At 34.6% G+C, this 25,339-nt stretch overlaps 1 protein-coding gene across 4 annotated transcripts in view; it reads right to left on the minus strand.

Moving 5' to 3' along the window:
* PDGFC (platelet derived growth factor C) overlaps positions 1 to 25,339 on the minus strand; it is a 180,337-nt gene that overhangs the window by 78,317 nt on the left and 76,681 nt on the right. For all 4 annotated transcript variants that reach the window (XM_054717658.1, XM_054717657.1, XM_054717659.1 and 1 more), the window contains one exon: positions 7,176 to 7,371. In XM_054717658.1, the coding sequence (XP_054573633.1) occupies positions 7,176 to 7,371 (196 nt within the window). The remainder of the gene's footprint in view (positions 1 to 7,175; positions 7,372 to 25,339) is intronic.

The raw sequence follows: 25,339 nt of genomic DNA on the forward strand, positions 1-25,339 counted from the left end.
GGATTAAAAATAGTAATAATAAATATTTACTTTTTTCTAAGGTAAGCTGTTCCATAAAAAGAGATTTGAACAGAGTCTAACTCTTCAAGATTCAGTGCCAGGTGAATGAAAGAAAGTATATTATTTGAAAGCTCATAGAGCAAAATATTATTAACATAATGTTGGAGATAACAGCATAAATCCTTGAAGAAGCTGAGAAAAGAGAGACTATTGTAGAAATGTCACAATATCTAAAATTAGAGGCCTGGTGTATGAATTTTGTGCACAGGGGTGGAGGTGTCCCTCAGCCCAGCCTGCACCCTCTCCAATCTGGGACCCCTCAGGGGTCGGACATCCCTCTCACAATCTGGGACTGCTGGCTCCTAACCACTCGCCTGCCTGCCGGCCTGATTGCCCTTAACTGCTTCTGCCTGCCAGCCTGATCACCCCCTAACCGCTGCCCTGCTGGCCTGATCAATGCCTAACTGCTCCCCTGCTGGCCCGATCGCCCCCAACTGCCCTTCCCTGACGGCCAGATAGCCCCTAACTGCCTCTGCCTGCCTGATCACCCCTAACTGCCCTCCCCTGCTGGCCTGATCTTGCCCCCAACAGCCCTCCTCTGCTGGCCAATTTGGTTCTGATTGGTCAGTTTCTCTGCCAGTCAGTGTCAAAAGCTCTGGCTCCTAGGCAGCCATTGGGTTCTCACAGTTACCCAGATTTGGTTCTGATTGGTCGGTTTCTATGCCAGTCAGTGTCTCTTGGCCTATTAATGGGGCCTGATCAGAAAGGCGGGGCTGATCAGCAGCCCAGGTGGAGGCCTGGAGAGAAATGGAGGCACGGCTGCTCACCAGGCCCAGAGCTAAAGAGAGAGGCAAGTGCTGATCAACAGCTGCCACAAAGGCTACCGATCAGACCCTTCTTCTCTCTTCAGGCCTCTCTCTGGGCCTGATTCGCAGCCCCCTCAGCAGTCAGTGCTGGGTCACTGTGCCTGCAGCTGAAGCAGTCAGTGCTGGGTCGCTGGGTTGCTGTGGCGACCCAGCACTGACTGCAGGACTGACTTCCGGTTGGTCTAGCCTCCTGGTTGTTGTGGATGTGACGGACCCAGGGTTTTTATATATTAGGATAAGTTAGGATATATTATTCACTTTTATATATAAGTCCTTTATTATTGATTAGTACTCTATTACTCTTGTGTGGTTTTTCATTTTTTTATAAAATAGTATAAATAGATAACTAGCTAACTAGTAATATGGATATTTCTTTGGTCCTGGAATTTGCCCGTATTTCAGCCATTGTGCCAATTGCACAATTCAAAGAAGAGATCTCATCATTACCCCAGTGATAGCAAGGCAGCCACTGAAAGTAAAGGCATGGCTCAAGAATGGCATCACAATATTCCCCAGGTCCTCAAAGAGTGAAAACTAGAAAACTCTTTTTGAATCAATGTAGGAAAGTGATCTCTAGGCAATAAACAAACAGGGAAGGTGGTGAAGGGAAGGCAGGGAAGAGATGGCAATATTGGGGGTAGAAGAGATGAAAATAAAATGCAAGAAAAAAGGTAAAGTCTCCGTGAGAGGCAGACACTGGGTGAACCAGACGTGAGTTTTGGGAGTTACAGGATACATTCTTTCTCTACTTGGAATGTTGATTTTGAACATTTCAAAATATAAAACCAAAACATCTCATTAGCCAAGGGCAGAGTCCCTTGATCTCAGACTTGGTCAGGTCCCCACCCTTCATTTTCAGCCCTCTTGGGAAGTTTTTTTTGTGTGTGTGTGTTTTTTGTGTTTTTTTTTTTTTACATTACAAAAGTAATTGCTACAGAGGTCAAAGGATAACAAAACTATAAATTATGCCGTTGAGCAAACTACAGTCAAGAGCTGCTGAAAGGGGCACTGGCAAAAATCTTCACTGTAAAGAAAACTTTATTCTGTGGCCAAAAGTGCAGGTAGCAAAAACAGGAAGTGTGAATTTGAAAGCTGACCTTCAGCTCCTTTTGGTCTTTATCACTGAGAGTGGAGATAGTTATTTTTGTACCATCACCACCTCTTCCTCTTACTGATGGGTAAAAAAAATAGTTTTCTGCTTTCAGAGACAACGTCTCCACCAATCACAGTTCATTACTTGGCTTAGGGATGGGCACAAGACCTGAATCTTGACAAACACAGTAACACATGACCCTATCCCCCACTATGGTAACTGGTCCAGGGATGGATACTGAGTTCAAAACAGACCAATCAGCCTTGGCTGGTTTGGCTCAGTGGATAGAGCATCAGTCTGGGGACTGAAGGGTCTTAGGTTCGATTCCAGTCAAGGGCACAAGCCCAGGTTGCGGGCTTGATCCCCGGAAGCGGGCGTATGCAGGAGACAGCCAATCAATGATTCTCTCTCATCATTGATGTTTCTATCTCTCTCTCCCTCTCCTTTCCTCTCTGAAATCAATAAAAATATCTTCAAAAAAACAACAACAGACCAATCATAACTCTTCCAAGAACTTTTACAGGAAGAGTGCCTGTCTCCTTCAAAGATTGTAAGTGCTAAAATCTTGGTACTTCTGGGCCTTTCTCTTCCAGTATGTGAAGACAGACTGATTGAGAATGGAGTCAACCACAGGGAAGCAAGTCTATAGAGGTGGAGCAAAAGCGACAGAATGGCATTGCTCAGAATCTGGAAAAGACTAATCCTGAAATTTTTAGTAACATAATCCAAACATTTTTTTGTCAAGATTGTTACAGTCATTGGCTAATTATTTGTGGTCACCTGAAACTGAGAGTCTTACAGTTACACTTTCTGGTATAAATCTCACTATTTTTAAATTTATGCCACAATTTATTAGGAAAATATTTTGTTAAGGCACAGCTGTAGCAGAATTGTAATATTCCTAGACATGTAGACATGATGTAATATAGGTCTGTATCATCTGCTTTTCTCAGAACTCATAGAAATCCAGACTCACCCTCTTCTCTATAATATAATGACCATTTAACATTCTAAGTTATTCTTTGGGTTGTCTAATAGAAATATTTATTTTTCGTTAATCTTCACCTGAGGATATTTTTCCATTGATTTTTTAGAGAGATGGGGAGAGGGAAAGACAGAGAGAAATATCAATGTGAGAGAAAAACATCAATTGGTTGCCTCCTGCAGGATCCCTGACCAGGGCCCAGGCTGGGGAGGAACCTAAAACCAAGATAAGTGCCCTTGAATGGAATCAAACCCAAGACCCTTTGGTCCTCAGGTCAATGCTCTATCCACTGAGCCACACCTGCTAGGGCTAGAAATATTTCTAATGTCAAAAATATTGAAACTGGCAATTTCCAAGTTCATTATTAGCTAAATAAACAATATTGTTTTCCTTTATTTCAATTATATGGTCATACAACTACGGCATACTTTATGTTGTTGTCAAAAAACAATTATTTCCTTATAATTTTATCACCCACAGCCTATACTAGCAATGTAAAGGAACCTATGCTATCCTTGAAAGCTATATCTACTAGAGCAAACCACAGACAGTGAATATTTGAATTTTTGAGGTCTGCTTGGCAGGGTAAATTCATCCTCACACAATTCTCCATGATAAATTAATAACAATTATTTAGACACTGCTACCAGTAAGATACACAGTTATGATATGAGCTAGAAAATGGTCAACAAATCTATCTTAACTATAATCAGTTACAGTAATAACTGTACTCCGTATTCACCATACCCTGGGACTGGTGGCATTTTGTTTTATTTGACTGTTTACTTGTCTGTCTGACTCCTTACCCAGACTAAGCTACACAAGGGTCTGAGCCATTTCCTACTCACTACTGTCATCCATTACCTACCACAGTGTTCATGCTCAAGAAGTGCTTGTTGAATGTAAGAGTAAATAAATTAGCAAATATTCATGCCACATGAATTCTATTATAAACTGCAGGAAAAGATGAAAATGTTCAAACTATTTTTTAATTCTGAAGAAAACTAATAATTTTTGATCACCTATAGATTACATGAAATAATAAAAACAATGTCTTGTTTTTGAAGTTAAAAAATATAAAACTAAAACCCACAATAATTATTATATGCATACTAATGAGAAGTGGGGTTAACTGTAGTTAACCAGCTTGGACGATAGGACAAAAACACCCACCAGTGTTCTCTTTGCAATTACATGACATTAGTATTTTATTGTCATCATTATTGCCCAGGCAATTAATTTTACTCTTCATTACATGAACTTCCCAAAAGAACCGTTAACTTCTCCAACTGAAAGTATTATCATTGATGAAACTCTTCCCCGAAATACCCTTCCTTGTTTCCACCAATTGTAAACTATTTAATCCTGATCCATCCCCATCTGAACCGAGTCTCCACATTGAAAGATCCATTTTTGGCTTGGCTTTTCCTTCCCAGAGTTTACTAAAGAAGACCACTGTTAGCATGGGCTTCTCTGTCACCAAGGTAAGCAATAAACTCAGTTCTGTCTTATCAGTATAGTGTGGTGGTATCTCGGGAGTTAGCATTCACAGTTTCCAAGTTCATTATTAGCTAAGTAAACAATATTGTTAAAATATTCTCAGGTAATTTTATATTTTGGGAAAGGAGTAAACATTGATTGGTTTTAGATATTAAGTTAATATGCATTCCAAGGTAGCCATTAGAAACAGACTATTTATTAAGGTAAGCAAATGATCTAACCTACCTGCGTTGACATGAGCTAACTTTAAAAATATATTGTTTCATTTTGCTTGTTTTGAAATGCATAGCAAGTCACAAAAGTAAACACTCAAAATTATCCCATTGATATATATTTCAAAACAGGCAAAAAATAATTTACTTTTTATAGGACAGTACATATGGAAATATATGCATAAAATTATAGAGAAAATCAAGACATGAAGTGAAAAAAAAAAGCTAAAGACATTGATTAGAAATGCAGGGATAAGAGGGGTAATCAGGGAAAAACATAAGGAAAGGACTTCAGAACTATTATTGAAAGAGTCACATTTTTAAGTTGAGTCTCATACTGTCTGAGTTAAGTCACAACATAGGTTAGACATGCTGAATGATAGTTCAATTATTATTATTTAACTAGAGGCCCGGTGCACGAAATTCTTGTGTGTGTGGGGGTGTCCCTCAGCCCAGCCTGCACCCTCTCCAATCTGGGATCCCTCTCACAATCCAAGACTGATGGCTCCCAACCACTCACCTGCCTGCCTGCCTGATTGCCCCTAACCAATTCTGCCTCCCAGCCTGATCGACGCCTAACTGCTCCCCTCTGCTGGCCTGGTCACCCCTAACTGCCCTCCCCTGCCAGCCTGGTCACCCCTAACTGCCCTCCACTTCTGGCTTGGTCACCCCTAACTGAACTCCCCTACAGGCCTGGTTGCCCCCAACTGCCCTCCCTTGCTGGCCTGGTTACCCCTAACTGCCCTCCCTTGCCAGCCTGGTTGCCCCTAACTGCTCTCCCCTGCTGGCCTGGTCACCCCTAACTTCCCTCCCCTGTTGGCTGGTCACCCCCAAATGCCCTCCCCTGCAGGCCTGCCCACCCGCAACTGTCCTTCCATGTAGGCCTGGTCTCCCTCCCAACTGCCCTCCCCTGCTGGCCTGGTCCCTCCCAAATGCTCTCCTCTGCTGGCCATCTTGTGGCAGCCATCTGTGTCCACATGGGGGTGGCCATCTTTGACCACATGGAGGCAGCCATCTTGTGTGTTGGAGTGACGGTCAATTTGCATATTACTCTTTTATTAGATAGGATTATTAACATACATTATATACATACACACATATATAACAATTCCTCTCCCATAACACAAATCCTTCAGCATGCATGTATCATGTAGTTCTCTTGGCATTGACCTGTGGGAATTGGAATTAGGGGAAGAGGCACAAGAAAGTGCTAATACTCTGGCTACTGCTACTATTGTAACAAAGTCCTTTGTCTCTGGCCCAAGAGGCTTCTGTCTTCTATCGGCATTCATGAACTTGTGGTAGGCTAACTGGCTACTTTGAAATGGTACAATATCTTAAACCTTTTGCAACTTTTGATAATATTAAGAAATCCTATCTATGAAAAGAACACAAGTGGTACAGTTTATAGCATGGTGAAAAACTAAGATGGGTGGTAGGAAAATGGGTTTTAGCAATGGTGTAGGTATAAAATATGAATGATATATAGGGAAGACACTTCTCCGTATCTCTATAAATAGCCAGGACAGCTTCTATTCTCAAAGTCTAAGATTATAGATTTAAGAAAAAATAATATGACATGCAATATCATAGAATGCAGAAATGTGAAAAAAATCTAACCATGTAAATGTTAAAGATACAAATTGTGATGACAGCAAGTACAAAGTTTATTTCATCTGCATTGAAATCTTTATCTGTAATACATCATAAAATGAAAATTCTCTTTTAACTTGTATATCAAAGAAAAAATAAAGAACCCTGCAAGGAAGCTCAAGTAAAATATTTTTATGATATACAAACGCCACTGAAGTGAAAAATCTTCAATAAGACCACCCAACCTTGACAAGTGTATTCACATAGGATTTAAAGAGTAATATTTGTATGACATACAGTAGGTGGTCTTTTGCGTGGGTGAAATACTCCAGCTGACTTTGGTTCATGAATGCTTCTAGGAGAATTATGATAAGTTTCTATGGGCCAAACCAGAAAGTTAGCCTAAATTTCTAATTCTGCTTTCAGATCCATAATTTTTATGATGAAATATTAAAACTTCCTGGTCCTATGTGTAGGAATGTATCCTTATGTGTACTGTACTTATGAATACTAGGTATGATGGGTAATATGTACCCATGGACTACATTTACTTTTAATAACTTATTCTTTATTTTCTTGATTGACTATCAAGAAGCTCCAATGTAAAATTTTCAGCACTAATGGTAACAACTTTTCTGGCACAACTGTAGTCCTTCACTTGACTTTTTATTCTCAATTCCTTATTAGACAGTTTTACTCTATATGTATTTTTTACCTGAAATTTTCTCAAATTATGCTCAGAGGTAGAACATAACTACTGACCATGTATTTGTATGTATGTGTCTTCTAATTTTAAATGAAACATAGCTTAAATAAGGTTGTAAATTTCTTGGATCTCCAGGAAAACAGAACAGAACAAAAGACGCCATTTAAAATCACATCACCAAAATGAAGAATTTGTTGGAATTTCAAGTATGATAACTTACTTGCATATGTCATCTTCTGGTTCTTCAAGCCCAAATCTTTCATCAAATGTAAGTTGTATCCATACATTTTCCTCTGCTGCTACTAATCTCCATACCAAGACCATATTTCTTGGATAAGTATGAGGAAACTTTGGGCTGTGAATACTTCCATTCGTAGACACAGTAATAATTCTCTCATGTTGGGGAGCTTGTACTCCTAAAACAAAAACATAGGTATAGATTTACATTGAGAATAGACCTTTAAAAAATTACCGGTTTCAAAATAAACGTTTTTCTTAATCATCCACATTTTACCCAAACAAGTGTTGGATATGCTTCATACAATATAAATTAAGTACTACTCTCTTCAGAATTTAACCAGAAAAAAAAAAAAAAGAAAAGATTATTTTAACGGTATTGAGTAAAAACCTGTGTATAGGTATACTTCAAAGAACAAAGCAAATTAGTCATTTTAATCAAATCACCAAAATTTCAAACAAGCAATACTTTTGGATTCCTAAAATTGCAATAAAATTAAAACCCTAATCTCCAATAACTTATCAAATACGAGTCATATTAGAACAACAAAAATAAACGTGATATAACTATTTTTAAAAATACAAATTATGATTGAACTCCCCCTAATCATGATTAGGTTAGATAACTTTGAGTTCATCAAAATGTAAATTATCTGCCTGAGCCTAACGTAATAGGGTGAACCCTTAAAAGAAGCTGGGCCCACCCTGAATTCAGAGAAATTCAAAGTGTAAGAGTAATTTAACAGCAGGTTTATTATTTATTGCTGGCAATGAACACGGAGGAGGTGACATGCCACGGGTTGTGGGAAGCCTTCAAAAGCAGAACACAGTCTAAGGCTGACAGCTAGCAAGGAAATGGGACCTCAGTCCTAAAACCTCAGGAAATTGAAGAAACTTGGAAGTATTCTCCACAGCCCCCAGAAAGAATCAAGTCTGGCTGACACCTTGATTTTAGCCTCGTACAACTCTGAGCAAGAACCTAGTCATAGGATGCCCAGACTGCTGACCTATAGAGCTAAGACGAAATAAAGTGAGTTTTAAACGGCTAAATTTATGATAATTTCTTACATATTATTAGAAATGAATACATCTTCTATTGGGCACAAAGCTGTTCAGATGGCAAGTTATTCCTTTTTGCCTCCATTCTTCAACAGCAATCAGAGTACTGGCATGTACACTAACTGCAACAACTTTTCATTGAGCATTATGTTAGTCAAAATACATGACTGAACTCTGGTAAAATGCAATTTAAGAATACTGCTCTAAGAAACTCTTTGAATTTAAAAGACGATGTCAAGAGTCATGTGTTAGAAGGGTCATGTTATTAAGGTTAAAGAATAACCTTTTTGATTGTTAAAGCACCCAAAATAATTTTAACAAGTTTATGTATGATTCTTAAAGCAGCGTTTTCATCCTAATAAACAGCTGTTTAAACAATCAGTTTGGTAAGTATTTTTTATATTTTCTAACCTAGAAATAGGGAGACAAGGTAAAGACATATAATGTCCTTTGACAATACCCAGTACACATTAAGGGGAAGATCATCATATTAGTAAAATATGCTTTAAGTACCTAAATGTGTGCCTAACCTTGTCCTCAGCAGTAAGTAACCTAAATAGAAATACATTCTCTTTTAAATTAGAAACTAATTTTTGATTCTGCTGTTGGCTATATTAACATATATAAAATGATCAATAACTCCTCTATGCACATAATTTAGCACCAGTATATCTCCTAAGAAGACAAAAGATCTATCAAGTTAGATGATATTTTCCCTATAGAAAATAATGATAATTTACTATTAAAATTAAATTAATGAGTTGTTTTCGAAGCTTTCTTTTAAAAATGAGCCCTGGCCGGGTAGCTAGGTCACTTAGAGTGTTGTCCTGAAATGGCAAGGTTGAGTTTGAACCCTGGTTAGGGCACATACAAGAATCAACCAATAAATGCATGAATAAGTCAAACAACAAATCTCTCTCTCTCTCTCTTCCTATCTCTCTAAAATTAATAAATTTTAAAAATGTAAATGAAAATGAGATATTTCCCCACTCCTTAAATTTTCTTCCAATAATCTACACATAGCAGTAGCTTATATCAAGGATTCTTATTTTTTATAACTAATATTTCTAATAAGTTAATTTTTTTCAATCAGATTTATTAACATTTACCCCATTTTGTCTCAAAGCAAATGCCTTATATCTCAAGGCACTATTTACAAATACAGCAACGTTTACTCTTTCACATATAATCTTGAAAACTAAGTGGTTATTAAAAGATTTGAATCTATTTTTGTATCTTCAAGCAAAAAAAGCTCGTAGATAAAAAGTGTATACTTAAATGTTAACATCATTTTTTTCTTTTCTTTATAATTCACAATTCTGCTAAACTATAACTAAACATAATTCATAGACTAAAAAGCTAAGCCTTATTTGTGCTAAGCATTGTAAATTTCCTAAGTTAAATTGCTGCTCCCAAAAATTCATCTCAAAGTGCAGTGAGGTTTGCCACTAAACACATATGATTTATATAAATCTCAACTACTACCTCTATAATAAAAATGAAAAAAAGCAACAAACGGTAAGTTCTACCAAATTAAGACTCTACATTTATAGCCCTACTATTTAAAAATATCATTTTTCCAAATATATAACTTAGTGGTATTTTAGGAATGAGATAGGTACATATTTTGTAACTATTTTATCGAATAGCTTCTTTCCTATAGTCAATGACAGTCCGCACAAAAAAATACCAATGAAATAAAACTACTGCATGTAGTTAAGTCACTACAGTATTTCCAAGATACTCCATTCAATGTATTCTAAACAAGAATAAATTAATCATCATAGGTGAATTTAGCATAGAAAATAAAAATGTTCACAAACACTAAATTTTTTTAAATTATAAGTATACATCATTTCATATTATCCTGTACAACCCCTTAAGGTACAAGTATTAAAAACTAAAATGAAACAAAAATAGAAAAGAAAAGAATAAAGGAAAGTTAATAATGCAAATACAATAAAACAGTTGATTACGTATACGCACATATAATTCAACTACATAGAATCACTGTATATTCATATGTATTCAATAAGCTTAGCATTATGATTAAAATAATTTCCTAATATTTGCCATGCTGTTAGTCCCTTTGAAGCTAAAAGAGAGTAGAAATAAAAGGATAATAAGCAAAGAAAATTATAATAATTGAAAATGCTTAATAAAGATAACACTAAAAAAAAGGTGTTTCTGGATAATATATAATTCATAAAGGAAGATAAATCATCCATTTCCTTCTCTATTCTAATATTATAAGTTGATTGTCGAAAGAAAAAGCTGTAATACTAAGAACTAGGCAAAAAGAAAGGAGTCTCCACTTTTGGTTTAGCTTTAGAGTTCTGAAGAACTCTGGTTCCTGTTTCACACAGGCAAGACTTCAGTGACATGTCACACGTAAACTAGTAAACTTCACTGATGTCCTGTGAAATTTTTGATGTGTTTACTTGCAAATATGTGTTAATTTTAAATTGTGCATATAAAGGCATTTCTGTAATAGTCGGTTGCATCTATTTTCAAGCCCTTACGTATTCACCAGTCTTATGTGTGCTTTGCTCTGCACACTGTTTTCCCCTGTGATAAACCTTCTTTATCCTAATTTTATTACTGTGTTTATAATAAGCTATTTCTGGTTCCACTCTCATTAGCTCTCAATTAACAAATTTTTAACTTTTAAGCAATAGTTAAAATCACATGACATATACAGTATATGTAAAAGCTAGTTTTACTGCTTCCATGATTGGCACCTTTTCCCTAGGAAAAGTAGAGTAATCTCATCCTAATCCTCTTTGATTCTGTAGAGGGAAGATATACGAGCTCCACATAGCAAAGAGATATCACTCCATACAAACTGAGGAATCTCAAGAGGGAAGGGGTCTGGAGAGATTAACCAAAGACCTTATATGCATATATGCATAACTCGTGGACACAGACGATAATGCAAAGAAAGCCTTGGGGGGGGGGGGGCGCGATAGAGGGGGTTAATGCGGGGGGAAAGGAGGACATATGTAATACTTTCAACAATAAAAATAAAATTTTAAAAATAAAGAAAAAGAAAAAAAAATTCCAAACAATATAGGTATCCCATTTTCATGATTTATATTTATAATTCTGACTATTAATACAAAAGACTAATATACTAGACAGAAAACTCAGACTCCATCAGCTCAATGTATTGTTTGCCATACCTTTAAAGAAGTAGCAAAATAAAACAAAGATAATCAACAAAGTTAGTTTTCTTTATCCAAACTGTTTAAAAATTACATGAATAAATGTTCACTAAAGAAAAATAAATTAAGGGATTGCTATATTAAGTAAGCCATAAAACAATATATTTAAGATATGCTCAATTTAGGTTCTTGAATTTATCCCAGAATATAATAATTTTATTCCTCCAGGGGATGAATAGTCAAAAATCATATGTTGAGACTCTATTATGTGTCATGCACTGTTCCAGGTACTTGGGACATTAGAAACAAACAAACAAAAATCTTGTCCTCTTAATATGACAACTTCTGGGACTTTAATTGAGTATCATTACTCCACTAAGTAATGGTACTAATAATTAATATTCAAAACCCACTTTGGATATTACCTAGTTTAGACTGCCATCCTGATTCTTGTGTGCATTAATTCTTTCAGGACTGCATATTTTAATGATAATGTATGGGTTGATCTTTCTTTTCTACCCCACTATAAATTCCTAGATGACAAAACTATTTTTATTAAAGTCCACAACCAGCATCTAGCACTGTGCCCAGCACACATCACTACTTCATACATATAAATAGAAACAAATTTGATATCCCAGAACATAGCCAAAAACAATTTTATGTGTTATTTTAAAATTTCATCTTTAATTCCTAAATTTCCAGAGACTGTTCATATAAAATTAAAGATATTTTATAATTTATACACCTCACCAATTAAAGTATCAAAATTTGTATTTGATATTTTACTCAAAATTCATCTATTAGAATCTACATGTATTTTTCAGCTGAAAGCTATAGATAGTAGAGTACTCACTGTTGAGATTTGCCATTTTCTTTATATGCTTGCTTACTTTTTAAAAAATAAATGTTTTATAATTTTGATGTATTTGAGAAAGTTACAATTATAATCATTATTTTGTCTTAACTATGAAAATAAATCAATTGATGATAAAATTAGTTACTTTAGGCAAGATATTTGATGTCATTTTTTATAAACTATAAATAATCACAACCTATTTTAAAGTTCAATAAAATGATAACTGAATAAATTAACCATCTTAATAACTATAAATCAGTCTATACATGAAGGAGAAACTTTGTCCACCACATTCTGTCTAATTTAAACACAATGAGAGAAAAAAATTTATTATCAGGTATGAAGGTTTTCTTCATACAATATTGGTCATATGTATAAGGATTCCAGTTTCATCAAGGTCAAATTGATTAAACAAGAAGCAGTGTTTTTTAGGAAGTGATTTTACATTTCTGATTTCCTTCTACAGGTTGATTAATGAAGGAGAAAAAAAGGACAATTTTGTAAAAGTAAAAATTTTGCCATTTCCTTTACCCTGATCCCGTGTTTAAAAAAAAAAAAAAAGGTTTGATTTTTTTTTTTTTTAATCTACTGAGAGGTATAAGAAATCAACCATTAGCCTCCTCTCTATGAGCAAAGGGAAGAAAGGGGGCCTGTGTTCAGGAAGTTCCAGGAAAATCTACTAATGAAAGAAAGTTAGCATAGGGAGTATTTTTCCAGCATCCCTCATTACCAATGTGAAATAGCCTCTGAATAAAAAAAAGGCAAGATTGACCCTCCACAGAAGTATGCCTGGAAGCTCAATATAAGTCCATTTCTTTCACTGCATGGATGACTCTAATTAGCCAAATGGAGTGAATCCAATGGCTTCCCCGTCCCCCCTAATACTTGGGAATTAGGACATTTTGGATGCAGAAGTAAGATCCAGAACTACTGTAATCATTAAGCCATCATAATATAATCCAGTCTGATACTGAAGTAGGCAGATACATGGTAATATAGGAAAAAGAAGCCACATCCCAGATCCAACGGCATAATAAATTCATCCCATCTCTGGGCTTTTCAGGTACATGACTAAATAAAGCACTTTTACTATATTTAAGACAATTAGTGTTGACTTTTTGTACATTCCACCAAAATCATTTATATAGTGAACATGATTGGGCTTGCCAGAGGTGGTCTTGATTTAGACCTGTTATCTTGGTGTGATTATTGTTAGTGTTCCTTTTTCAGGCTCTAAAATATCAGAATTGGCATCATAAGAGAATACAGAAATAAAATTATCAAATTCTTCTTGTATTGATGCATGAGATACAGAAATAGTAAAGATTTGACTGCACGGTATTTTAGCCTTAAGGCAATGGCAAAAAAATAACCTAAATTCATTTTACAAAATGGGATATCACATTGTAAGTGGAGGCTCAATTATGGAAGACTGACTGGCAATAATCTTCTCATGGATTATGCCACAGGATAAACAGCCAACTTTATAAACACAGAATCATAAAGCCTTTATTACACATTAATTAGTAATGAATATAATTGTACATACACATAGTTACACACACCACTATAGTGAAGCATGTTCAGGCAATGCTATTATTCCTTATTCTGTATTAAATTACTTTAGGTACCACAAAGAGACAAAAACCAGAATGTAAAATAAATTAGGAGTAATTCACATTACCAAAAAAAAAAAAATCACTTCAAAGATACACTATTGATTCAATTTTTCAAAATTTATTCAGCTCTCTTGTTACATTTAAACTGTTATTCAATGTAGAAAATTTACACAAAATATAAGTAGAAAAATACATTTGTATGAAATATCATGACAAAAACTGGCTAATGTCATTAAGTACAAATTCATAGTATATTAACTTTAAGGAAACAAATAAGCTTGTTTAATAGAAAGTATGTTCAGTAAAGAACCTCATCTGTTTCAGACTCAGCATCTGGCAATTTTTTATCTGCACAGCACATATAACTTACAGCACTCAGGTTGGAATTTACCAGCAATTTCAAATATGGAAGGTAGCTACCTGTTTCTTTGTGAGCACATAATGTCTAGATACAGTACTGACATTCTAATGGGAAGATGTTTAAAATTCAGGTAATCAATACAAACCTATGATTTTGGAGAAAAGTACAAATAAGACCACTAGTTTATGCCTTCAATGAATATTTAAACTATGTTTGAAATTGTATTTTAGGTTAACCTCTGAAATAAGCAAAATAAATAATTCCTAAGATACAATAGGAATATATTTATTTCAGTCTTAATATATTCAGTAATCATATGTTGAAGTGCTGAAAAATGACTTTTAGCATTTTATGTTCAAAGGTGAATTTATGTATAATAAGCCTATGAATTTCTTATGAATAATACTCAAATATAGAAAAAATAATTCATTTGGTCACATCTATACACGTTATATCCTCCTACTTATGTTTTAAATGTTATTAAATGCTGTAAATAAGTGATAAAGTATTTGCATTTCCATAAGCAATATCTGAGATTTATAAGTTCTATTTGTAGTAAAATCTTTGGTTTCAATAGTAAATCCACATAATGATATCAGAACCAAATGAAGCGCAATTATCTTGGGACTTGATTGCCCTTATAGACTGGATTAAATATAAATATACTCAGAAATGTTCTAACCATTCTACCCTGCTGGCAAACATCACCTTCCCTCCCCACACTCTGCCCTCAGTAACTCCTGTCAATCTTAACATGATGTTAAAATATGAATAAAATATAGATATGAGGCTTTTAATAGAAATGACAGCCATAAAGTACTAATAAAACACAATTTTAGTGGGAAAAATGATTGCTTAAATTTTATTTCTCAAAAGAAATACATTTTTAATAATGAAAATAATCATGCCAAGCTATTTCATCTCAACTTATATTATTTTGCCATCTAGTTGGTCTATTACAAAAGAGTGAACAAGCACCAACATGAAGATGTTAAGTATACTTTATTCTGGAGTTGGTTTGGATATACCCATTAGCAGAATTCTTAAGCAAAAACTAGCTTTAAGAGAGGTCTAAAAAGAGAAGCTGAAATATAGAATTGAACTTCACAAAGCCCACCAGAAGTTTCATTTGTGAGGAGAGATTATTGTCTAATACCTCACTATCACTAGTTGCTTCAACGTTATTAAAAAATACCTACTTTTCTATCTCTGATCTCAGTGAAGACTTTGAGGATATGTTTGTCAGATTGGACACTGTCAGGAGCCACAAGGTATTTGCACTGCTTATGTGACTGTAATCCCCCAGCCAGCAAAGGGACCAACTGCATTTGTGCCCTCCCGCAAACGAACAGACCTGTTGGAGCAGAGCATTTCCTTGAAACTTCTTGCTCATAAAATCCATTTTTGATGTTGAAAACTCTCCACCTATGTTTCCCATAAATCTACCCATGTATCTTCTGAAATAAATAGAATACTGTCCCCAAAAATGGAACAAAGATATAAGGAAACAAATGACCCTGGGGTGAGAAGGAGCAGGGGAAAACTTAATTGTGGTTAAGTGTAATAATACTAATTATCCTGAGAAATGGCTAATACTCTTCCTATTAAGTTGAAGTAGGGCTTTTAAAACAAAAATACACATTACATAAGCCTTAAAAGAGCTATACTAATAATTTAAACTATGTGATTAAAATTTATAGTGATTTCTGTACACCACCACAAACCTTCCACATATTTATTTTATAGCAGTTATACTTCAAAATTTGCTTGCAATGTTATATCCTTGATAAAAAGTCAACCAAAATAAAAGATTTGTGGTGGGAAGCAAAATATAAAAATAAAATAAAAAAGACCCTGATATAAATATGTATTAAGACTTTACTCATTAATTAACAAAGGACTTTTATTCATTACTATATGCCAAAAGAAAATACTTACGAATGAAGAAAGGACACAAAGGCTAACAAATACCAGAATAATAAATTACACTTTAAGAAAAATAATTCTACTCTTTTTACACCATAGTAGTCAAAATAATATGCCAAGGGAAATTGTCTTAACATATCAGAGAATACAGGAATAAGACTAGAGATATTTCAGTACATTACAGTTTCAAGATTATTAAGAAAATGAAAATAGCATTGAAGTACTGGATCAACTGAATAGAAATTTAAAGGTACAAGGATAGAAAAGACCCCATTGTCAAAGGAAGGCATTCGAGCCTGCACTTGTCCATACTGAAGAATCAGATAAGACTATTATGCCACCTAAACAAATTTTAATCTGCAATGTGGTTCATATCAACCTTACTTATGTGCAATTACATTAGAGTGTATGATAAGAAAAGTTTAAAAATTCAGAGTAAATAAAAATATATGTTTTGCTTACCTTTTAAATGTTCTTTCTCCTCTTTTCTATGCCAGTCCAGATGCTTGGGTATAGTTCCTCCCTGCCAGTAGATGGAGATAGTAAAATTGAGTCTTTTGGTGACCTCAAATCCTAATCTAGGTGGTTCAGAATCTTCAATTTCAGATTTTGGAAGTAAAAAAAAAATTTGAATGATTCAAAAGGCACATAAAGCTTTTAAAAATGATTATCTGAATCAAATAAACTTTAATTCATGGTCATTGATACCAATTTTTAAGGGATAGGGTCTTGGCTGGCATAGAAAAAAATAAAAGAAAGAGCATTATTTTGTAGGATATATTCCCTTGACTCTTCATTCTTTCCAGATTTCAACAAAGATATATTGAGTATCTACTAAAAATTGTAGGTTACTGGCTACATGCTTTCATACACATAATCTAGTTAATGTTTTTAACAACCCCATAAAGTGGTAATTACTATCCCCAAACATCTGTCCCACAATCTATATTTTTAAAAGTTTTTATGGTGAGCTGATGTTTACTTGCCAAGGTTTTATAGTCCTCCTGGTGTTCAGTTAATGGCATCTCAAATTTAGGAAGAATTCATTTCTTTTTCTTACTGATAAAGAGACCTTGGCTTTGTTGGGAATTCATTTGCTATTGAAAAAAACTGGTTTTGCTTAAATTTATTTCAAATACAAGTCCTCTAATGGCTATCCAAGAAGAGATTCAATGAGGGAAAGCCAATCCAGAGACGAAGTAGATCATCTGAGATAAAATAGGATTCAGGAGTGGTGTTGCATGAAATTATTTTTCTTTGAGAAATTGTACACTTAAGATCAAATTCATAGGAATAAACATTAAAATGTGTGATTACTAACAATGGCTTATTAAAATAATAGAATTATTATGATTTTCAAAGCTAACAGGACATATAAGTATCTCTTAAAAATTATAAAAAAGAAAAGGCTAAGAATATCCAAAAGTGAATTGAATGTTGATGAATCATGAAAAAATTGGTTCCATTTATCTCACTCAGTTTAGGAAATGCATTGAAATTTTAACTAAATGGAACCTATCTCTTATTTTTATCACTAATAAAGTCTAGGTTCCAATATTCCTGGTAGTCATGGTCGATGACTTGATTTCAACAGAACAAATAGGGCATATAACTACTTAAATAAGAGTAATCGTAATTTGTTCAATAAGGACTAGCTAAAATAAACTACCCTCTTTTATTTAGTCACATTAATAACCCTGACCAAATGAATACACTACTATTTATATACCTCTCTATGGTTCTTCTAATAATTTTCATGTCATCAAAACAATATTCAAAACCAAAATTATTATGCAAACTTTATAATTGAGTTGGCTATCATAGTGAGTTGACCATAAAATGTCTTGTTCAAATCAATCTCTCTCTATATATATAAAAGCCCAGCAACCAGAACAACAGAATGACCAGAACAACCTGAACAACTGGTGGCTATGACATGCACTGCAGCAGCAAACCAGCCTAATCCAGGCCCTGATCAGCCTCCCCCAACCCCCGCCAGCCTGACCCCTGATTGGCCCCCAACACCCTGATTGGGGGCGGGGCTGGCCAGCCAACCGCCTGCGACCCCTCCCCCCACCAACCCAGGCCAATGAGCCCCCATCGGGGCAGGCCAGCCAGACCGAACCCATGCACGAATTCCTGCACCCGGCCTCTAGTAAACTTATAAGAATGAAAGAGGGTGGTTTTATTATGTCAAGAAAACAGATATAAACCATGACTGCCCTCAGAAAATTTGGACATATGGTTACCCTAATAACAAATGTCAATGTTTATCTTCAATCAGATATTTTGCTTCTAAATCCCATTCTCTTTCCACTACATAATATGACCCCAGTTGGATATATGTGATTAATTATTAAGTGGATATGTTCCTGTTAGCATCCTTATTCAATTTAGTCCACTGAGTAGAACATTTTCTTAAATTTGGTAATATCTATTACATTTAGAGTACTTTATTTCAAGATAGGTTAAAACAACAACAATAATCCTAATAACTTTTTTCTGTTTAACTGTTTTTTAATGGGCTACTTGTGATTTGTTTCTAATACTACCATTGAAGCAGAAGACATTTTTACCAAATACTACTGATTTGCAGGAGTCTGGCTCCATTTCACTGCTTGGATCAATGGGGTTGACATTAATACCACTTCTAGTTGTAAATATTCTTCCAGAATATGGTACTCCTCGCAAATGATAAATTCCATATAACTGAGAGAAAATGAGATATGTTCAAATGCACTCAATGATTAGGGTTAACTGATATGAAAAATAAAACTTGTAAAAATGGCTTATCTTCCACAATGAATGCAAGTCTCACATATGTAGTCATTTATTTACTTGATTGTTTACTCTTTAAAATACCTGTGTGTAATTTAATTAGCAAACTCTAAAAGATCATGCATTCTGCCTAGGTTTTTGTTTTGTTCTCACTGTTTGCTTTTTACTGTTATAATAACACAGTACATTACCCATAGTAGACAATAATAAAGCACATATTTCACCAGCAAATATATCACAAAGAAAACTTAGTAGATAAAAAGGATGCCATATGGGTTGTCTCCTGGTCTATTGTTGCTTTCTGAAAAGAATTGACCAAAATCCCCCACACTAGATGCAATGATATCAGCCACCTATTGCCATATCATCAAATAAGTTTCTATGAATTTAAATTCATGTTTGAAATTACTGCACCATGATCTTCTAGAAAGCAAAGTCAAGTACAACAGGTCCTCAAATAACACAATTTTATTATTACACTAATAAGAAAAAAGAAATCAATTCCTAGCTGGGCACAACCTGGGTGGAGTTTGCAAACTTATTTTAGTTAGCATTATGCTTTAATTTTTCTGTGCCAAATGAGAGTAATAAAAGTTAATGTTTAGAACTTAAAAGTATTATGGATGGTGGAATAACACAGTAGCTCATATGATAAAGAGCATTGCCAGTAGGATGACCTGGACAGAAGAATGTAATAATGTAGGAAGTTTTGAGACAAAAACAAATTTTGACATGACTTGCTAAATAATGTCTATAATCCTCTGTCCCTTTATAATTGCTCCAATTATAAAATGAGGCTTCGGGATTCCTCAAATATGTTAAACTTCTGAACCAAGTATTTAAAAGCAAGAGCTATTTTTTTTATCCTTTTAAACCAATGGCTTGAGAAAGTTTTGAGAATCTGGTGAAAGGTATGGAAACCCAAACCAGAAAATTATATATTCAAATATACTCTTATAGTTTTCACACAATAGCATACAATTGTGGAGTATTTGTCCAGCCCACAAAAATGATCTATGAACCATTTTATATATGAAACCATGGGTAAGAATTATTTCTCCAAAAATAACATCCATTTTAAGTAAAACAAACAAGGAGTTCATCACTCCATGACCAGATGACCTACAGGGCCATTTTGGTAAAATAACATAAAAATAAAACACTAACCAATTTAGCAATAAGGGATTAAACAAGAATTGCATCTGAAAGACTATCTTGAATTTTAGAATAAGTTGAAATATATATTATACTGTATATAAAATATACATAATAATTTATATAGTGAATCATTTATATAGTGAATATATATATATATATATACATATATATATATATATTAGATATATAAAGTAATCTAACAGACATAGCATGATTTTTACATAAAGGGATGACAATATTTCACATACTTTAAGTTCAATTCTATAAAAGTCTTTAAATATTTTCTGGAAAAAAAATGCATCTAATATGAGTAATTTAGAACAACTGAGAATTCTTTACATTTGCTAAAAATACTGTTATCTTTACTGGAGAAATTTTAAAGATTTGGTATCAAGAAATGTATATACAACAGAACAGATAATTCGATTACATTCCCATATTTCCACAAAGATTTACCATCATAGTATTTTAAGTGCAAATGACAAAAGCAGTCAGTTATCAACTATGGAGCACCAATTGTGGGCTAGAAACTATTAGACACTCACAAGAACTATCTTACAGTACAATGAAGGTGGCTTAATCATCCCCACTTCACTAAGGAGAAGACTTCTAACTAGATTGAGACATCATGAACAAAGAGAACAAAAAAGTAGTATCAAACATGAGTCCCACAAACTGCAGGCGAGGATGGATAAGAGGGCTGCTCCCTTCTGTGGCAACAGGAAGCAGTGCCCTGAGGGTGTCTAGTAGCAGCAGAGCATTCATTTTAAAATGGGCAGCATTCTCAGGAGCCATGTAAGTGGGTCAGGTAGCAGACGATACATCTAATTTAATTCTGATTCTAGTTCTTTTGTGACTGAAATGATAGTAACTCATTTTCAGAAGTGATATATATATATTAGATGCCTGGTGCATGAAATTCATGCGGGGGGGAGGGTCCCCTAAGCCCAGCCTGCACCGTCTCCAATTCGGGACCCTTGGGGGATGTCCAACTGCCGGTTTAGGCCCAGGGATTGGGTTCTTCCTTTAGTTATATTTGTTATTAAAATTAGACTTCTGTATACATAGGATAGGCCATGGAACTGACATTTTGAACTCTGGGTTCTAATGGTGAGGGGTTGAAGAAAGGGGAGAAAATGGAGAGATGGGGTGTGAAGTTTCTGGAACTACTGAAACTTTTATAAGGTATTTTATCTGCTGTGCTAATTGTTAATACGAAGGTGCCATTAGTTATTCAGTCCACCCAAAATTCAGATAAGATGTGTGACTACTTAAAATAATGTTTTGCAGATATTGCGCTTTTTCTGTTTTCTTAAAACTGAGCAGTATAAGTAAAAATTAAAAAGTATATAGCTGCTTTAAATAATACCTAAGAAAATATAAAATGCTGAGATTTATATTTAAAGTGATATTTGATGTATATATCTGGAATTAAAAATAATTTTTCTTATACTGCCTCGTTAATAAAATTTGACCCATTTGTTATATTCTTCCCCACTAATTGTAACTTGGGATAGTTCATATTACTTTCCTATCTGATAAATCATAGTTTATTTGTTCTGATAAGTAAAGATCTATGTATATAAGATTTAAGTTACCTTAAAAATGTAAATACAATTGTAGTTAGAGTCTGGATATCCAAGTCACATATGAATACAACATTAATAAACTAAGACAATAAGCAAAGTTACTTTTCATCCAGACCAGTGTTTAAAGTAACAGTATATTTCAAAAAGCTTGGTTAAACTTAATTTTAGAATCTAGCTATCCTTAAATGTTGATTAAAAGTATTGTTACTTGGTGGATAGCTCACTTGATTTTTCTCCATCTTTCACTGGAACTCTTTGTTACTTAAAACTCTGCATTTCTATGTGTTTCAAAGCCATTGTTTATAAGCTTTTTTCATGATTAAATAAAATCCTTTATATATAATTTTCATAATTAAATTTTTAAACTTATCTAGTATTGACTATGTGAATTCATTTTGCATTTTAGATAATAGTGGCCAAAAAAAAATCTTAGATTAATTTGCAATTTCATTAAAACACATTGATGGAAGCTGATATAAGAAATGCATAGACCATGTACTTTAATAAATAACTTTGTTTTAACATGACTTGACTATCTAACCAGCCTTTTATTTATTTTAGAAGCTATTATTTAAATTCTTAAAATGAAAATTTTTTTAATCCTCACCCAAGGGTATTTTTCCATCGATTTTTAGAGAGAATGGAAGAGAGAGGGAAAGATAGAGAGAAACATTGATGTGAAAGAAACACAATAATTGGTTGCTTCCAGCACGTGCCCTTATCAGGTCCTGTGCTGGGGAGGATCCTGCAACCAAGGTAAATGCCCTTGACCAGAATCGAACCCCGGGCTCTTTGGTCTGCAGGCTGACACTCTATCCACTGAGCCAAACCGGCTATGGCTAAATATTTGAAATTAAAAGGTGTTTTTTTTTTTTTCCTATCCTTCTTTTCTCTCCGGATTTGGTCATTTCTTCCTGGCCCATAATCTCCATAGTTATTGCATTAGACTGTACATTGTTTGCCTCAATAATTTGTTTCCCTCACTGACAGGAATTATTTTAATTTGAGAAAATAATTATTGAGTGCCTACTGTATAGAAGACACTGCTATATGTTGTAACAGCTTTGTGTTACTGTATAGAAGACACTACTATATATGTTGGAACAGCTTTGTATTAAAAATGAATAAAGCATAATTGTCACCCTATTTAAAAAAAAAAAACAATCCTGGACCACTGACTCCTAATTGCTCACCTGCCTGCCTGCCTGGTCACCCCTTACTGCCCCTCCTGCCAGCCTAGTCACCCCCAACTGCCCCCCTCTGCCGGCCTGGTTGCCCTAACTGCCCCCCCCCGCCCGCCTGGTCTCCTCCAACTGTCCCCCCCACTGGCTTGGTCATCTCTTACTGCCCCCCCTGCTGTCCTGGTCGCCCCCAACTGTCCCCCACTACTGGCCTGGTTGCCTCCAACTGCCCCCCCCCCTGCTGGCCTGGTCACCCCACACCTGCTTTTCAGTCATTTGTAGTCCCTCACTAACCCCCCTGCCAGCCTGGTTGTAGGCAGCCATTTTGTGAGAGCATGATGATTAATTTGCATATTACCTCTTTATTATATAGGATACACACACATATATATATACTATAGGCCCGATGCACAAATTCATGCAAGGGGTGGCTGCCTCTGCCTCTGCCTTGGCCCCTGCCACTGCAGCTTCATCCGGAAGGTCATCTGGAAGGTCATCTGGATATTATGCTTTTATTTAGATATAGATAGATATAGATATAGATATAGATATAGATATAGATATAGATATAGATATAGATATAGATATAGATATATGATATAGATATAGATAGATATAGATATAGATGATATAGATATAGATATAGATATAGATATAGATATAGATATAGATATAGATATAGATATAGATAGATATAGGTATAGATATATCACTATGTAGGTAATTGAATTTTTCTCTTAATAATACTAATTAAATTTTTTCTTGAAAGTTTCCTGGCCAGTGTTGCTCAGTGGTTGAGCATCAACTCAGGAACCAAGAGGTCACCAGTTGGATTCCTGGTTCAGGACACATGCCCAGGTTGTGGGTTTGATCCCCAGTAGGGGGCATGTGGGAGGCAGCCAATCATGAAGTTTCCCTTTCATTGATGTTTCTATCTTTCTATCCATCTCTCTAATAATTAATAAAAACATATTAAAAAGAAAGGAAATTGTACACAAAGTAGGTTCTCTCCTTTAGTCCTTTGGTGAGTTTAATACAGAAAACTTATAGTGAATCAGTACTTTATCATTCTTGGATCAGGGCTTATGGAATTCTAGAATCCTCATCACCTGTTATTGAAGACTATAAGTAAAATGGAGAAGACAGTCAATAACTGTGATCTCCTTATTACTTTACATTCACCCCCCCTCCATAAAAAAGTAGAGTAAAACAGTATAGTGTAAAAAAATGTAATATAATAAAAGTTCTGTAAAGGAATTCAACTACAAGTATAAAGAATATTTCTTTACCCACAAAGTTCATCTTTTAGTGAAGAATAAACTATTTTAGTATGCATATTAAGCTGAGAATTTTAGTAAATCATGTCCAGAACATATTATAAATAGAACTAGATTTCAGAACTCTGACTAAATAATGCAGCCAAAAAAAAATTATAAGGTGTCCCAAAAAAATGTATAAATGCTTTGAATAGTTATTAATTCCAATGGGTTAAGTCTGAAAAGAAAAAAACATCAATTGAGCTATCAGCTTTTAGGAGTTTATACATTTATTCATCCACTGCCTACTGAGTTAGGGCATGCAAGGTGGAGTCAGATGCTGTCCTAACACACTGTCACAACCTAGTAATGAGTTACAACCTTGTAGTTCAAGTTAACTTGTATTAAATTGAATTACAAATTTTACCAAATGTGCCAATTCATGGATGTTTTTATTAGGATAAATTTTTCAGTGAACAAAATTGATAAGAAGGCTAGTTCTCACATTTTATTTCTTATACTTTGATATCATTTCTGTCACTCACACATACGCAAAAGTATACATTTTATGGGCCAATTGTGAGTCTTTAGTGTCTTATTTAAGAAACTATTTCTTATAATGTGAGAAAGGATATTCTTTTATATTTCACTCCTGAATATTTAATTTTTTTTTGTTTATGAGTCATGTTTAATATTATCTATGACTTCATATAGATGGCCAATATTCCAAACATCACTTTTATACAGTTCAGACTGCTCCTATTCTGTTTCATATATTAAATTGCTATATGTATATGAATCAATTTCTGGTATTTTTGTTCTTTTTTGTTGTGCTATTTGCTTATTCTTGTATAAAAACACCAACTAATTGCTTAATTATTGAAATGATTATAAACTTCAATGCCTTGACAAATCATGGCCCTTCCTTTACTCTCTTCATCAGTTGTCAGATTAGTTTACCAAGTTCCATGAAATTCTATAAAAATGTCATTGACATTATGTTTAATTTGTAAAATTGAGGAAACTTTACATAACTGTAACATTAAATACCCCCATCAGTAAACATAATGTTCTTCTGTTGCTATTTATATTTTACTAGAGGCCTGATGCACGAAATTTGTGCCAGGGGCTTGGCCCTGGCAGTCCCAGCTGCCGCCACCCTCTGCAGGGTGATCACTGTGGGGCAGCCCCGGCTGC

Source organism: Eptesicus fuscus, chromosome 6, assembly GCF_027574615.1.
Source record: "Eptesicus fuscus isolate TK198812 chromosome 6, DD_ASM_mEF_20220401, whole genome shotgun sequence".
NCBI lineage: Eukaryota > Metazoa > Chordata > Mammalia > Chiroptera > Vespertilionidae > Eptesicus > Eptesicus fuscus.